General features: G+C 50.1%; 1 protein-coding gene across 4 annotated transcripts in view; it reads right to left on the minus strand.

Moving 5' to 3' along the window:
* The window catches only part of LARGE2 (LARGE xylosyl- and glucuronyltransferase 2), a 55273-nt gene that overhangs the window by 1454 nt on the left and 37760 nt on the right, over positions 1-16059 (minus strand). For 2 of the 4 annotated variants that reach the window (XM_075326987.1, XM_075326986.1), the window contains 13 exons: positions 15040-15222; positions 12811-13007; positions 11752-11834; positions 11331-11454; positions 10305-10476; positions 8729-8833; positions 8529-8641; positions 8328-8453; positions 6242-6388; positions 5519-5673; positions 5172-5450; positions 3242-3388; positions 2061-2256 (listed from right to left, as the gene is read on the minus strand). In XM_075326987.1, the coding sequence (XP_075183102.1) occupies positions 2061-2256; positions 3242-3388; positions 5172-5450; positions 5519-5673; positions 6242-6388; positions 8328-8453; positions 8529-8641; positions 8729-8833; positions 10305-10476; positions 11331-11454; positions 11752-11834; positions 12811-13007; positions 15040-15139 (1944 nt within the window). In that variant the 5' untranslated portion in view covers positions 15140-15222. Of the gene's footprint in view, positions 1-2060; positions 2257-3241; positions 3389-5171; positions 5451-5518; positions 5674-6241; positions 6389-8327; positions 8454-8528; positions 8642-8728; positions 8834-10304; positions 10477-11330; positions 11455-11751; positions 11835-12810; positions 13008-13448; positions 14002-15039; positions 15223-16059 lie in introns of those variants that run through there. The other 2 variants (XM_075326988.1, XM_075326989.1) reach the window with 2 other exon arrangements.

A 16059-nucleotide genomic window follows, 5' to 3' on the forward strand; every position in this document is an offset into this window, starting at 1 on the left:
CCATTCTTCCGCACACACTCCTCACATCCTGTATGGAGACACTAGTCGCCTGCATTGCTCAGGTGGATTTTGGCCCATTCTTCCGCACACACTCCTCACATCCTGTATGGAGACACTAGTCACCTGCATTGCTCAGGTGGATTTTGGCCCGTTCTTCCGCACACACACTCATCACATCCTGTATGGAGACACTAGTCACCTGCATTGTTCAGCTGGATTTTGGCCCATTCTTCCGCACACGCTCCTCACATCCTGTATGGAGACATTAGTCGCCTGCATTGCTCAGGTGGATTTTGGCCCGTTCTTCCGCACACACACTCCTCACATCCTGTATGGAGACACCAGTCGCCTGCATTGCTCAGGTGGATTTTGGCCCATTCTTCCGCACACACCCCTCACATCCTGTATGGAGACACTAGTCACCTGCATTGTTCAGCTGGATTTTGGCCCATTCTTCCGCACACACTCCTCACATCCTGTATGGAGACATTAGTCGCCTGCATTGCTCAGGTGGATTTTGGCCCGTTCTTCCGCACACACACTCCTCACATCCTGTATGGAGACACTAGTCGCCTGCATTGCTAGGGTGGGATTTTGGCCCATTCTTCTGCACACACACTCCTCACATCCTGCAGGTCCCGGCTCCTTCTATGAACTCTGAGGTTCAGTTCTTTCCAGACATTTTCTATTGGATTCGGCTCCGGTGATCGGCTCGGCCATTCTAGCAGATTTATTTCGTCTCTCTGAATCCAGTTGGTAGTTTCCTTGGCTGTGTTTAGGATCATTGTTTTGCTGAAATGTCCTCCCTCGTTTCATCTCCATCATCTTGGTAGATTGGCAGCAGATTTTTATCAGGAATGTCTCCGTACATTTGTCCATCCATCCTTCCTTCGATTGATTGAAGTCTGCTGAACAACAGACGCACACCATGATGTTCCCCATTCCACACTTCACTGGTGGTGTTACTGGGGTGATTTTGCCTTTTGGCCTCTAAAAAGAGTTCAATTGTGGTCTCAATGTGACCAGACTATATTCCCACAGGATTTCACAAACTTGTCTAAATGTTGTGGAGCAAACCTTAACCTCGCTTGAACCTGATTTTTGTTCAGCAATGAAGTCTTGCCTGGTGACCGTGCATACAGGAGCGTGGATACTGGCCATGGAGGTGGGGGGGGAGGGGAGGGGGGGGGGGGGAGTGCATTACTTATTTTCTATGAAACAATTGTACCGGCTGATTCCAGGTCTTTCTGTAGCTCTGCACAGGTGATTATTGACTCTTTGACAACTCTTCTGATAATTCTTTTCACTGTCTGAAATCTTGTGGGGAGCGCCTGGTCTGGGCTGGTTTATGGTGAAATGTTTTCCTTTTCCAACTTATGAAGTCTTCAGTAGTTTAGAAATTCTTCTGTAACCAATGCTATCAGTATGTTCTGCAAAGTTCCTGACATAGCTCACTAGTTTTACCCATCATGAGATGTTTCTTGTGTGGCACCTTTTTGTTGATCAGTTGGATCAGCTGATATTATTTGTCACTAAGTGGCAGGATTGCTTTCTAATTACTGATACATTTCCGGTGGTGTCAGTTTTCCAGGACTTTTTGCACCTTTCTTTCTTCATGTGGTCAATACTTTTTCCCTATCATTTCTCATTATTACACATAATTTATGGACATCTATGGTTTGATATTTTTTTTTGCCCCTGTGGATTGGATGGGTTGTTACCGATATCTGGTGAGAGATTCCTATCAATAGTTCCTTTAGAAACATATTTAGCAAGAAAATGACGTGACGTGGTCAATATGTACTTCACCTAATGTAATTCTGTGTATGCAATGGTTGTAGTGGAGCACAGAACAGTAGGGAGGGGGCTGGCATCCACTCACTTATACACAGACGTGGGAGCCGCTACGCCCAAATCTGCGGATCATTCAGCCAATCTTTTCTACACAATATAACTGTTGACTTTTTCGAGGTTGTGGAGGGGGGGGGGATAATTTGGACTTTTGCTATGAGACCCCATGGTTTCCACTGTATATACACCCCTGGTATACATGTCAGTACCTTGGCATCAAGCTCCATAATATGGGACACTTTGTTCCAGCCAAAGCCCAGGAAACGCTGGTCGTATTCGGGACAATCTCGTCGGACAACCACATAGGGTTCAAAGTTTGGTGCCCAGTTTACAAGGTATGACGTTGTTGCGGTTCTCCACTTGGCATAGTTTGTTGGCGCGTGTCCTTTTTCCCATACATGGTATCTAAGAAAAAAAATCACAATGTAACACCCGCGGGAAGCATGATCGCCCCAATACAGGTCAGATGTCAGTCCATTCCTGCATATAACTAATATTGGTAACAAGAAGGCTGCAGACAGTGGCATAATAATATATGGGCCAAAGTGAGAGGCTTAAATGTATAAAGATACAATAATTGCAGCAGATTGCACCCAAACAACACAATAGACGCCTGCAGATATTCACTGTGACCCATAGGTGGCAGCACCACACAGTCATGGATCTCAGCCAAGGCCCAATAATATCATGGCATGCCACTAAGTGAATAATAAAGTAACATTGTAAAATTTATTGCATCACATACCCTGAATTACAGTATTATACTCCAGAGCTGCGCTCTCTATTCTGCTGCTACAATCACTGTGTACAAACATTTCATTACTGATCCTGTGCAGAAACTAAGTTACATCCTGTATTCTACTCCAGAGCTGCACTCACTATTCTGCTGGTGCAGTCACAATGTACATACATTACTGATCTGATCCTGAGTTACCTCCTGTATTATACTTCAGAGCTGCACTCACTATTCTGCTGGTGCAGTCACTGTGTACATACATTACATTACTGATCCTGAGTTTCCTCCTGTATTATACCCCAGAGCTGCGCTCACTATTCTGCTGGGGCAGTCACAATGTACATACATTACTGATCTGATCCTGAGTTACCTCCTGTATTATACTTCAGAGCTGCACTCACTATTCTGCTGGTGCAGTCACTGTATACATACATTACATTACTGATCCTGAGTTACCTCCTGTATTATACTCCAGAGCTGCACTCACTATTCTGCTGGTGCAGTCACGGTGTTCATAATTACATTACTGATCCTGAGTTACCTCCTGTATTATACTTCAGAGCTGCACTCACTATTCTGCAGGTTGTTATTGGACACATACACAATTGTTGTCAGATACCCCTACACCCCAGTTCTGCTCCTATGACCTCTTACCGGAAGGTGTAGAGCGTCCCCATATCCAGCATGGAGAGCAGCTCTGCTTTGGATTTAGGGAAGGACAGACGGTATCGCAGGGTTTCAAAGGCGGGAACTACGAGAGCTTTCTGAGTGTTGGCCATATCTTCCTGGATTATGGATTTCCTAAGGACAAGTAGCGAAATATTAATGTGAGGACAGACGACAGTTCATCAGTCACCGGCCGACGACACACCAAATCCAATTCATGTGGATGGAAGAGTTCTGCGCAGCGCCATCTACAGGAGGGTCACAGACTGGTACTGGCGACAGCGGATCCTGGGCCTCATTCACATGTCAGTATTTTACATCACTGTTTGTTGCCAAAGTCTGGAGTGGAACTTACAGAGAAAACTATTTGAAAGATTAACATCTGTGCTGTGTCTTGGAGGCAAATACTGAAGTGTGAATGAGAACTTATCCTGCAAAGTGCAGTCACTTCAGCTCCAACCTGCATCCACAAATAGCAGCTGTACAAGGCCACAGTATATGCAGGAGAAATGAGATTTTGCGACACTGAGGCTTTATATAAATAATCCTTCAGGATTTTTCAGTTGTACAGATTATATATATACATACCTACCTGTGTGTGTGTGTGTGTGTGTGTGTGTGTGTGTGTGTGTGTGTGTGTGTGTGTATGTGTATGTGTATATATATATAAAAAATGGCATTTATTAAATGAAAAATCGCTTTGTATTTCTTACAATCATATATATAATATATTGATATATTGCCTTAGTAACAGGCGTCCCTGGCGGAGCGGATCTGGATTTGTTATACCCGGCAATCACTCGATCCGGCATTGCTGATGTTTCTATTACACAGTGCTCAATGCTGGCAAAAAGTACGGAATCATCAATAAAAACGTGTCTGCCTTCCTCTGACACCTGGGTATTTGACCGTCTGCTGATGGATTGCAGGAGCGTTACAGCCGGGACGTCAGCAGACTGTGGGTGGTCAGGAAAGGCTAGAAGGGGTTGTGCCATAAGGACACCCCAGGGTTAAGCTGTATGGACACCTCAGCGGGCGTCCCTGGCTCTGTAAGCCTCGGTGGAGAGTAGCAGCTCTCGCTCTGGAGGACTTGAGCCGCTATTTAGCTGAAACATTTGGCTTTCTGGAGATTTAGGCTATGTGCGCACGTTGCGTACTTCACTGCAGAAATTTCTGCAGCGATCTGAAGAGCACATGTGCTCTTAAATCGCTGCAGAAATGTCCGTAGTGAAAAAAAAAAAAAAGCCGATTCCATGCGCTCTGCCTGCAGCTCCTGCCATAGACAGAGCAGGAGCTGCCGGCAAAGCGCAGGAAAGAAGTGACATGTCACTTTTTTTTGCGCAGCGCTTCGGCAGTAGCCGAAGCGCTGCGCTCTTAAACGCCACGTGCGCACGGCCCCTGCACAATCTCCATAGACTGTGCAGGAGACGCAGGACGCATGCAGTTACGCTGCGCTACAAAGCGCAGCGTAACTGCATGTATTTACGCAACGTGCGCACATAGCCTTAGCATAAACCGAGGATCTCAGGAGCTGAACTCTAAACAATGATCTGATTATTCTCCATCCCTCGTATTTAAAAGAGGTTTTTACAATGGGACTGCCCCATTAAAAGATCGGTAAATTATTATTTTAAAAAGACATATGTGGGGCATCACGATTGGGTATATTTTCTATGGCGGTCTGGCCTCTAGGACCCCCAAACACCCTGACTAGAGGCACTCAGACCCCAATAGAGAGGCGGCCGCCGGTATCTCTAGTCTATGAGAGATGAGAACACCACTGAGCACGCGCCCTTAGCGGCTTATGTATCACTGTGAATGGTGCGGCAGTGTGGCCACCGCTCTACAAGGGCCACGAGTCACATTGTGGAGATGGTGGTCCCTGCGGCGGAGGGACCCCACTATCACAGGTACTAACCTCAGGCTTTCATACAGTCCATACATAGGCAGGAAGTCAATGTCAGACAAGAACACGTATGGAGTCTGCGCATTCCGCAGGGCCACATTTCGGAGGAGGTTCACAGGGTAGAGCTGCCCTTCTTTGTAGACTACGTGGTAGCCAATATTGGTCCGAGATTGCAAAACCTCGGAGGCTTGAGCATAACGCAAGAACTGCTGAGCTTCTGCGTCCGACAGGTACAACGCCAGGCTGACCGGACCTTCCCAATGCTTGCAAATCAACTCCAGCATCTGCAGCCTGGAAAATACCAACACTCAGTACTCCGGCTGCTCCGCCGCATGGGCAATGCCGGGATCCACACTCACCGGTCCATCGACAGCTGCGCCACCAACGTCACATCCGTGGGGTCCTCCGGTAAGGTTTGGTGTGGAAGAAAGGAGAGGTGAACGCGGTGGGACGCCAGACGTTCTCTGCGGAAATCATAGCAGATATCTTCCTCATCCAGCAGATCCAAGGCCTCCTGTGGGCAATGTAAGGAAAGACATTTGTCGGGCCACAGATGTAGCAGAGCCGGGTGTGTCATTGTGCCCAACGCAGTGTCCTAAAGGGAATATTTACCGTGATTCCGCAAAGACCAAACTTATCCGAAAATAAGCCCTCGCCTGATGTTACAGGATTGTAGGAATATGCTTAAATTTCAAAGCCCTACTCCAAAACTAAGCCCGAGCTACAGTCAGGGCAGGCATTGGGGGGAGGCAAACAGCAATTTCTCAGGCCCCAACCCCCTGCCCCCGACGCTCTGCTCCGGCCGCACCGCCCCCCGATGCTCTGCTCTGCTCCGGTTGCACCGCCCCCCCGACGCTCTGCATCCGGCCGCACCCCCCCCCCCCCCCCCCGATGCTCTGCTCCAGTTGCACCGCCCCCCGACGCTCTGCTCCGGCCGCACCGCATCCCCCCCCCCCCCCCGACGCTCTGCTCCGGCCGCACCCCCCCCCCCCCCAACGCTCTGCTCCTGCCCCGCACCGCCCCCGACGCTCTGCTCCGGCCGCACCGCCCCCGACGCTCTGCTCTGGCCGCACTATCCTCACCTCCTGCTCTTTGTCGCTCGGGCAGCCAATCAGCTCTCTGCGGAGGAGGCTCCCGTCGTACTCCAGAAAGGTGAGATAAAGGGTCCGGAACAACTCCACATGTTTGTTCTTGACGCGCAGTTTATGAGGGGAATTCCAGTGAATCACCTGCGGGTGGGAGGGAGAGGTCACATGAAGAACTTCTAAATGTCAGGACAATGTAACCCCCCCAGATACACAATAGCAAGATTTTTTTTGTTACTGAAGTACTTGACAGTAGAGCAAAAAAAACCCAAAACAGATTCCTGTACAAAATTCCTTTAATTTGGCACCTGATAATCCAGAAAGTCTGATAAGGAGGAAGAAAGCTGAGCTCTAGCGCCTCCTATAGGAGGCAGCGTCTTATAAGCCGATGTCTGACCCTTTAATGAGCCGTACAACATGAACGGGAATAATTGCCAAACCTGTCGCCTGTAACAGGAGGAAACGTGAGGGGGGTGGGTGTTCCTGCCCCTCATCAGTGCAGAGCAGGGTATGGAGTCACTGGGGGTACGGTTTCTTCTAATGGACACCACAGATTTGCCGAGGGAGTCTTATAAGCCAGACAATGCTCCCTGGGACATAGATGTGTAACTTGGCTCTCCCCTGGAGCCACCTAGGAGGTGTAATATACCTTTAATTCACGGCTCCCTCGTCTCTGCCCTGTCCTTTGTTAGGATGGGCCGGATGTATCAGGACGCAGCGCACGTGTCCGGTCGACCTTGAGACCGCAGCGACTCGCTTATCTCTCCGGCACAATCTCTGCCTTTATTATGGGTGTGAAATAAACGATCCCACGACTGTGCATTACAGATGCTGAGCATTAAATCTACCTCCATCACAACGAAGAATCGGAATCTGCTCGGAATAATCCAATAAGATGAAGACTCCAGTTTATTTTTTAAACTTTGTGCATTTATAAATCGTTTTCTTTTTTAGATCTCTGCTTGTTGTCACTAAATTGTGACCTCGCCGTTGGTTCTAGTCCCAGAGAGATACAACTGCTGATAACCGCCCGGTGTAACGAGGCGCCCGGTGTAACGAGGCGCCCGGTGTAACGAGGCGCCCGGTGTAACGAGGCGCCCGGTGTAACGAGGCGCCCGGTGTAACGAGGCGCCCGGTGTAACGAGGCGCCCGGTGTAACGAGGCGCCCGGTGTAACGAGGCGCCCGGTGTAACGAGGCGCCCGGTGTAACGAGGCGCCCGGTGTAACGAGCCGCCCGCTCTGTGCCACCAGGTCACCAGGACAGGAGATCATCCAAGCGGAGATCTTACAAAAACAGGAGGAATCGATGCAGAAAGTGTCCTGGAAAATTGTAGAAATTTTCATTATAGAAGTAAATAACTAAGTGCTGAAAATTCTCTGTTGTCAAGAAACAACATGTAATTGGACGTTTTTTCGGGTCCGTCATACTTGTCCTCTCTTCCTCTTTCCTAGAGAAACGCGAGACCTCTCGGAGATTACTGGCAACGTCATGGCAGTTGGGGCCGACATCTGCCCCTCGGACCAGGGTTCATATGCGGAAAGGTTTACCCTCTACTGTGCAACCAGCTGCCAAGAGCAGAGAAGGGGCGAGGTGACGACCCATACGGGTCACAACCTAAAAGTAGGAACAAACCTGCAGGTTATGGACAACATGCATTGGTGCCCACTAACACTATATTCACACAGTTTTGGATGTGACCCCACTTTTGGTTGACATTTGTACGGAAATTTGTGTGAAATCCACCCACACTCCATGTCCTTCGTGGACGGAAAACACCTGGAAGAATAAGCAGCTGATCCAATATGGAAAACTCAGTAAATGGGACAAATCCACCTGTATATCCACAGCAGGGGCCACTCTACCCGCAACAAAAATAAGGGGGTCCGCTCTGATTTCTGCTGTGAAAATTGCAGGTTAGGTTTGACCAGTGAGTTTTTAGCCCAAACTGCACATATAGGGTATTAGGTGACGTATCTGCATAAACACGGGCCCTGATGTCACCACTAGGGGGCGCCTGCATCACATGGATTATATGTAACTGCAGACTATGATCTGGGGGATATTGGACACTGGGGGTCTCACCTTCAGGTCGGCCAGTTCACTGTAGCATTGCTCGGAGCGTGTGTGGTCCGAGAGCTGCACGTTCCAGTAACAGGGGAGCTCATAGACCAGGGACGGGGAGCTCTTTATAACCGCATTGAATATATCCTAAATGGGAAGAGACAAAGATCATCATCCATTCATGTAAGAAGCGAAGCGACCCGAAAACACCCCGCGCCTCACCTGATCGGCAAGGGACGTGCTCAGCATACTCATGAGTTCCCTCTCGGCGGTCAGACGCCACGTCTCCTCCCAGCCCATCTGACGCAGCTTGTCCAGAAGGAGCAGGATGACCCCTGGAGGGAAGAAGGTCCCCAATCAGGCGCCATAGTGGATAATGGGGACGTTCAACCCGTGCCATGGATGAGCCACGATTTGCTTACCTGTATTGAATCCACGTCCTAAAGCCGGCCAAGGCTTATGGTTCTTCCACAGGTTTCCCAGGTACCAGTCGCTCTGATTCTCCACCAGACCCAGAACCTGCTCGCCTGAAACGAGAACGATGGTAATGTTCTGCTCAGTAGAGGACGCTCACGTCGTGGCGGTAAAGTTCTGCTCAGTAGAGGACGCTCACGTCGTGGGGGTAAAGTTATGCTCAGTAGAGGGCGCTCACGTCGTGGCGGTAAACCTTTGCTCAGTAGAGGACGCTCACGTCGTGGCGGTAAAGCTCTGCTCAGTAGAGGACGCTCACGTCGTGGCGGTAAAGCTCTGCTCAGTAGAGGACGCTCACGTCGTGGCGGTAAAGCTCTGCTCAGTAGAGGACGCTCACGTCGTGGCGGTAAAGCTCTGCTCAGTAGACGGCGCTCACGTCGTGGCGGTAAAGCTCTGCTCAGTAGAGGACGCTCACGTCGTGGCGGTAAAGCTCTGCTCAGTAGAGGACGCTCACGTCGTGGCGGTAAAGCTCTGCTCAGTAGAGGACGCTCACGTCGTGGCGGTAAAGCTCTGCTCAGTAGAGGACGCTCACGTCGTGGCGGTAAAGCTCTGCTCAGTAGAGGACGCTCACGTCGTGGCAGTAAAGCTCTGCTCAGCAGACGGTGCTCACGTCGTGGCGGTAAAGCTCTGCTCAGTAGAGGACGCTCACGTCGTGGCGGTAAAGCTCTGCTCACGTCGTGGCGGTAAAGCTCTGCTCAGTAGAGGACGCTCACGTCGTGGCGGTAAAGCTCTGCTCAGTAGAGGACGCTCACGTCGTGGCGGTAAAGCTCTGCTCAGTAGAGGACGCTCACGTCGTGGCAGTAAAGCTCTGCTCAGTAGAGGGCGCTCACGTCGTGGCAGTAAAGCTCTGCTCAGTAGAGGACGCTCACGTCGTGGCGGTAAAGCTCTGCTCAGTAGAGGACGCTCACGTCGTGGCGGTAAAGCTCTGCTCAGTAGAGGATGCTGACGTCGCGGCGGTAAAGCTCTGCTCAGTAGAGGACGCTCACGTCGTGGCGGTAAAGTTCTGCTCAGTAGACGGCGCTCACGTCGTGGCGGTAAAGCTCTGCTCAGTAGAGGACGCTCACGTCGTGGCGGTAAAGCTCTGCTCAGTAGAGGACGCTCACGTCGTGGCGGTAAAGCTCTGCTCAGTAGAGGGCGCTCACGTCGTCGCGGTAAAGCTCTGCTCAGTAGAGGATGCTCACGTCGTGGCGGTAAATCTCTGCTCAGTAGAGGGCGCTCACGTCGTGGCAGTAAAGCTCTGCTCAGTAGAGGACGCTCACGTCGTGGCGGTAAAGCTCTGCTCAGTAGAGGGCGCTCACGTCGTGGCAGTAAAGCTCTGCTCAGTAGAGGACGCTCACGTCGTGGCGGTAAAGCTCTGCTCAGTAGAGGACGCTCACGTCGTGGCGGTAAAGCTCTGCTCAGTAGAGGACGCTCACGTCGTGGCGGTAAAGCTCTGCTCAGTAGAGGACGCTCACGTCGTGGCGGTAAAGCTCTGCTCAGTAGAGGATGCTCACGGCGTGGCGGTGCGGCCGGCACGACCCCGGTTACCTGAAAACTTCCTGAATATGGCCCAGAGCTCCGCTATGTCTGTGGCGAATGTTATGTCGGTGTCCAGGACTATGACCTTTGTCAGGTCGGAGGGCAGCGCTTTAGTCAGCGTCAGCTTCATCAGGCCGTAAATTCCAGAGTAATGTTTGTTTGGGATCCATGAAACTTCAGGCTGCGGGGAGAAAGTCACAAAGTGGGAACCACATCACGAAGGAGGACACCGAGGATCCACAGTGCCATGATGGACTCGGAGGAATACAACGAGAAGACCGCAAGAAATATTCTAATAAATCATATATTACAGCCTCCATTGTTCCCATTTGTAACTGACATTTTAGGTAACTGCTTAAAATACAATCGCAGGCAAAATAATGTCTCCAGAAGGAAGAAAAACACCGCCGCATCCCTCCAGTAAACTCCTTAGATGCCACAGGGGACACTTACTGGAGCATCTAAGAAGAAAAACGTCCAGGATCAGGAACTCTGCCGCTGACCGCTGCAGTGTGATGTCAGCTGTGTATTGCAGCCGGCACCCAACGCCAATAACACCCGCTGACGATGGCACCCAACGCGAATGACACCCGCTGACGATGGCACCCAACGCGAATGACACCCGCTGACGATGGCACCCAACACCGATGACACCCGCTGATTGCACCCAACACCAATGACACCCGCTGACGATGGCACCCAACACCAATGACACCCGCTGACGATGGCACCCAACGCGAATGACACCCGCTGACGATGGCACCCAACGCCAATAACACCCGCTGATGATGGCACCCAACACCAATGACACCCGCTGACAATGGCACCCAACACCAATGACTCCCGCTGACGATTGCACCCAACACCAATAACACCCGCCGACGATGGCACCCAACACCAATGACACCCGCCGACGATGGCACCCAACACCAATGACACCCGCCGACGATGGCACCCAACACCAATGACACCCGCCGACGATGGCACCCAACACCAATGACAGTCGCTGATTATGGCACCCGCTGCATTACTCACCTTGAGATCGCTGGCGTTGTAGAAGCTGATCTGCAGGGACGGGACCATCCAGGTTTTGAATAAGTTGCCTAAAATGCGTTGGGCGATGGAATCTGTGATCAGATGGAAATGAAGCGGGTTTCTCCTGTAGATGGAAGAAAAAAAAAAAAAGTTCCATCACAAGGTAAAAGCCACAAACTTGATGACAAGGAACTTCATTAGTAGGACGGGGAAACATGGAGAGGATGAGAAATCAGCACGATTGTGCCCGCTGTACCCAAGAGGCGACTAGAGGGGCCGTCGGCAAATGGGGCTGCAACTAAAAGGCCTTTCTGAGATCTGAAATAGGGGGCGCATGATACAAGATAAGACCATGAAATCCAGCCCCCCATAGTCATACCCGGAGACTACACACAATCTGATCGGGGCTTTATAAACCTACCTGTGAAACAGAATGGACTTCACCAAGGTCACCACGTCTCGGCTACTGTTATGTCCAGCACAAACAATGGCCACATGAATGAGCTACGAGAAAGACACAAAGACAGGAGGAACTAATGAGGACCCGTCCAGTAAATCGAATACCATGGTGTGCGCTGGTGTCGGCCATTGCTGTGAATCAGATTGGAGCAGGTCGTCTATTTTTGAAGGGATTGTCCAGCATTGTGAATAGGTGGTCAATATCAGATGGGTGGGGGTCCGACACTCGGCACCGGTCAGCAGTCATCAGCTCCCGCGGCAGCCGGATGTATACAGTGTGCGGAGCCGGAGGAGCAGAGCGCCGTACTCCACGCAGTGATCATGCTCTGTACTCCGCTCCTATTAAAGTGAATGTGATCTAAGCTGCAGTACAGACTATGACCACTACATGGTGTACGGCGCTGTACTGATCCAGCTCCGCACACTGTGTACAGAAGTGTGCCGGACCCCCACTGAGCCGATATCTAACCACAAGCCATCAATATGAAGTCCGGACAACCCCTCATGTGACCGGCCGTCCCAGCACAGTGAACGCCATTATCACCATCTGCTCCTATTTCAATGTAGTAAGAAAGATTCATAAATCTAAAAATGGCGTCGGACTATAGTCAACATGTAGATGCCCCTTGGGATTAAGGAGACAACGACACCATATAACATAGCGGAGCACAGAGGGAGGAGGGGACATCATGGCTTCCTGTATTAACCACTAGGGGGAGCTCCAGTGCTTTACTGCACGTGGACCTAGGACTGTAATGGGCACCGTATGCAAATAACTCAACGGCTCCCTCTAGTGGTGGCTGTAGGAAGCTCCGATGTAATCTGGCCTGTGATCTCTCTCCAATAGTCCAGGAAATTTCACCTCCTATTGAAATGTACACAGATGTTGGAGCTATTGTCATTCTATGGGGAGCTTAAAGGGGCATTCCAACCATAGACCAGTATGGCCTATTAACCTCTAGTAGACTGACAGCAGCCCAAAATGGTGAAGATGGAGCGTGAATCCCTTACAGTCACGCACCTCACATTTCTCCGTCAGACTCCGGTGGGAACATCGGCTGCTGTTGTCTCCCGCGAGGTCCTCGCTCCGGAGTTCTCCCAGCTGAAGACGCAGACGCCGGTTTTCCTCCTCTGCCTCCTGCAGCTTCATCTCCAGATCTTGCATGGAGGGGGCTCGGGGGGCAAACTGTGGAGCAGAGACCCCCAGAGGAGGTCCATCTGAGGGAACATTACAGATCTGCAGTGAAGGTTTGTAATGAGAAACATCTGAAGGACTCGACTCTCGGGAGATTTATGGAGAAGCAGCGTGGAGCATGCAACGGATTGTCCAGGACTAGGAGCACATTGCAGGTCAGCCCCGCTGAAGTGAATGGAGCCGAGCTGCAATACCACGCACAACCCATGATCGGGGGCGGGGCTATGAAAGAAAGACGTTGTGTTCTAATCTTGGACAAACCCTTCAAGTCAATGAGGAGAATGGAATAAGCCACCACAAGACTCTGTAGGAAGAAAGGAGCAGCCATGGCGGAACTGATCCTCCTATCCCCCGACATCGGTGATCTGAGGAAAATCAGGAGACGACCAGACACAGACGGGGTCCAACTGTGCCGAAAGCAGGGAAAAGCGAAGGAAGAAAGAAAAGGAATGAAAAACACTCACATCATGTGACTCCCAAGCGAAGATACAACGGAAAGAACAAAAAAAGATAGAAAGAGAAAAAAGAAAGTAAGTGGAAGAAAGCAAATGATAGAAAAAAGGAAAAACATATACAGAGAAAGAAAGAGGAAAGAAAAGACAGGAAGAAAGGAAGGGGAAAGGAGCGAAAAAGAGGAAAGAAAGGAGCGAAAAAGAGGAAAGAAAGGAGCGAAAAAGAGGAAAGAAAGGAGCGAAAAAGAGGAAAGAAAGGAGCGAAAAAGAGGAAAGAAAGGAGCGAAAAAGAGGAAAGAAAGGAGCGAAAAAGAGGAAAGAAAGGAGCGAAAAAGAGGAAAGAAAGGAGCGAAAAAGAGGAAAGAAAGGAGCGAAAAAGAGGAAAGAAAGGAGCGAAAAAGAGGAAAGAAAGGAGCGAAAAAGAGGAAAGAAAGGAGCGAAAAAAAGAGGAAAGAAAGGAGCGAAAAAAAGAGGAAAGAAAGGAGCGAAAGGAGCGAAAAAGAGGAAAGAAAGGAAACAGAAAAAATAAGTGGAAGAAATCTAATGACAGGAAAAGGAAATAAATCTTTACGAAGAAAGAAAGGAAAGAATAGAAACAAAAAAAAAAAGAGGAAAAAGTGAAACCGGAGCGAAAAACAGGAAATAAAGGCAATAAAGAAAAAAAAAAAAAAAAAAGAGGGAAAAAGGAAGGGGCAAGGAGGGGAAAAAAGAAAGAAAAAGGAAAGATAAGAAACAGAACAAAAAGTGGAATAAAGTGAATAATAGATAAAAGAAAAACAGATACAAAGAAAGAGGAAAAAGTGAGAAAGGAAAGAAAAAATGGGAGACAAAGGAAAGAATAAAAGGAAAAAAGAGGAAAGAATAAAAGGAAGAGGAAAGAAAGGAAATGGAAAAAAAGAGGAAAAAAAAAAAGAAGAGGAACAAGATGGGAAAAAAAGGAAAGAAAAATCGTCAGGAGGAGGAAGAAAGTAAGAAAGTACGTGAGTGTGTGGACACAGACACTCCCATCTCCTAAAAAGAAAAATTCCCAGAAAAAAAAAAAAAAAGGTTTCTTCACTATGAGAACACACGGAGCAGATCGTGCGGTTGTTTTTTGCTCCTGGGAGCGTCGTCGCCTCCATTTACCATCTTCTCTCTACATATTTGGGACTTAGAATGGTCCCCGGCCGCTGCTCCCAGCGAGTCACAGCTAATAACTCTGCGAGCTCCGGCCGAGCTCGAGATAAAGACTAAAGAACCCGTCCTCCTAATCATCACTAGATCACGGCTCTTCTTGTGATGAGCTCTTATTAACCCCTTTATTCCCAGTTCCTCTAATTAACCCCTTTATTCCCAGTTCCTCTTATTAACCCCTTTATTCCCAGTTCCGCTCAGTTTAAAACCATAATTGGTCGCCGCTGTGGTCCCCAATAAGGTGCCCGGTGGTTCCACGCTGCCCGAGGTCTCTGGAGCGGATAAATCACTATCAATACTGCTCTATGGTAACCCCCATCATTTGCTTTCAGCGTCATCTATCACTGTCTGCCTGGAACACGCTTGACAATCATTAATAAAACAGATGGACGGACAGAGATATTATAGACGGATCGCATGCGACGCTCACATCCAGTGTCGCCCACGGACAGGTACAACCAGGTGACGACCGTCAGCAGCACCAGCGCAGCCACCAGCACTTTGGCTTTACTGCGGCACGGGCAGAACATGATTCCCAGCAGACAGGACCGCGGCGCCTCCAGGAACCGTCATGTGGGGAAATCCAAAATCACCGCTGGCGACATCCTAGAATCTGCCGATAAAACAAAGAGAAAACAGATCACGTTACACCGGGAAATGATCATAAACCACCTCCTGGACAGGAACAAACAGGAGAGGAGCGAGGGTTAAATATTAAATCACAGTGTGAAGAGCAAACGCCACTATGAGGCCGCCAACAACCAAAACCCGCACCCACCCGACACCCCGAGCAGACACCTCCATCCATGCATGCTCCAGTCACAGCCAAAGCAGCTCCAAATGTTCTCCTGATTGCACAAAATGACATTTTCAGAAAAACAGAAGAATTCAGAATCTCCCTGTGAGAGCGGAAAGAAGGCGTCATCTGCAGCACAAGACCCAATGTATGTGCAGACCCCCGCGTTACATTGTGGAGGGTCAGTGTGAGGATGGAGATGTCCTGTGATAACACCGCGACCTACGACCCGTCCACAGAGACCCCTCGACCTACGACCCGTCCACAGAGACCCCCGCGACCTACGACCCGTCCACAGAGACCCCGCGACCTACGACCCGTCCACAGAGACTCCGCGACCTACGACCCGTCCACAGAGACCCCGCGACCTACGACCCGTCCACAGAGACCCCGCGACCTACGACCCGTCCACAGAGACCCCACGACCTACGACCCGTCCACAGAGACCCCGCGACCTACGACCCGTCCACAGAGACCCCGCGACCTACGACCCGTCCACAGAGACCCCGCGACCTACGACCCGTCCACAGAGACCCCCGCGACCTACGACCCGTCCACAGAGACTCCGCGACCTACGACCCGTCCTCCGCACAGATCTCATTATCGGCCTGAACGCATCACAAGGGGGGGGGGGGGGGAAATCGGTGACCGTTG

The sequence above is a fragment of the Anomaloglossus baeobatrachus genome, chromosome 10 (genome assembly GCF_048569485.1).
Source record: "Anomaloglossus baeobatrachus isolate aAnoBae1 chromosome 10, aAnoBae1.hap1, whole genome shotgun sequence".
NCBI classification, from domain to species: Eukaryota; Metazoa; Chordata; class Amphibia; order Anura; family Aromobatidae; genus Anomaloglossus; species Anomaloglossus baeobatrachus.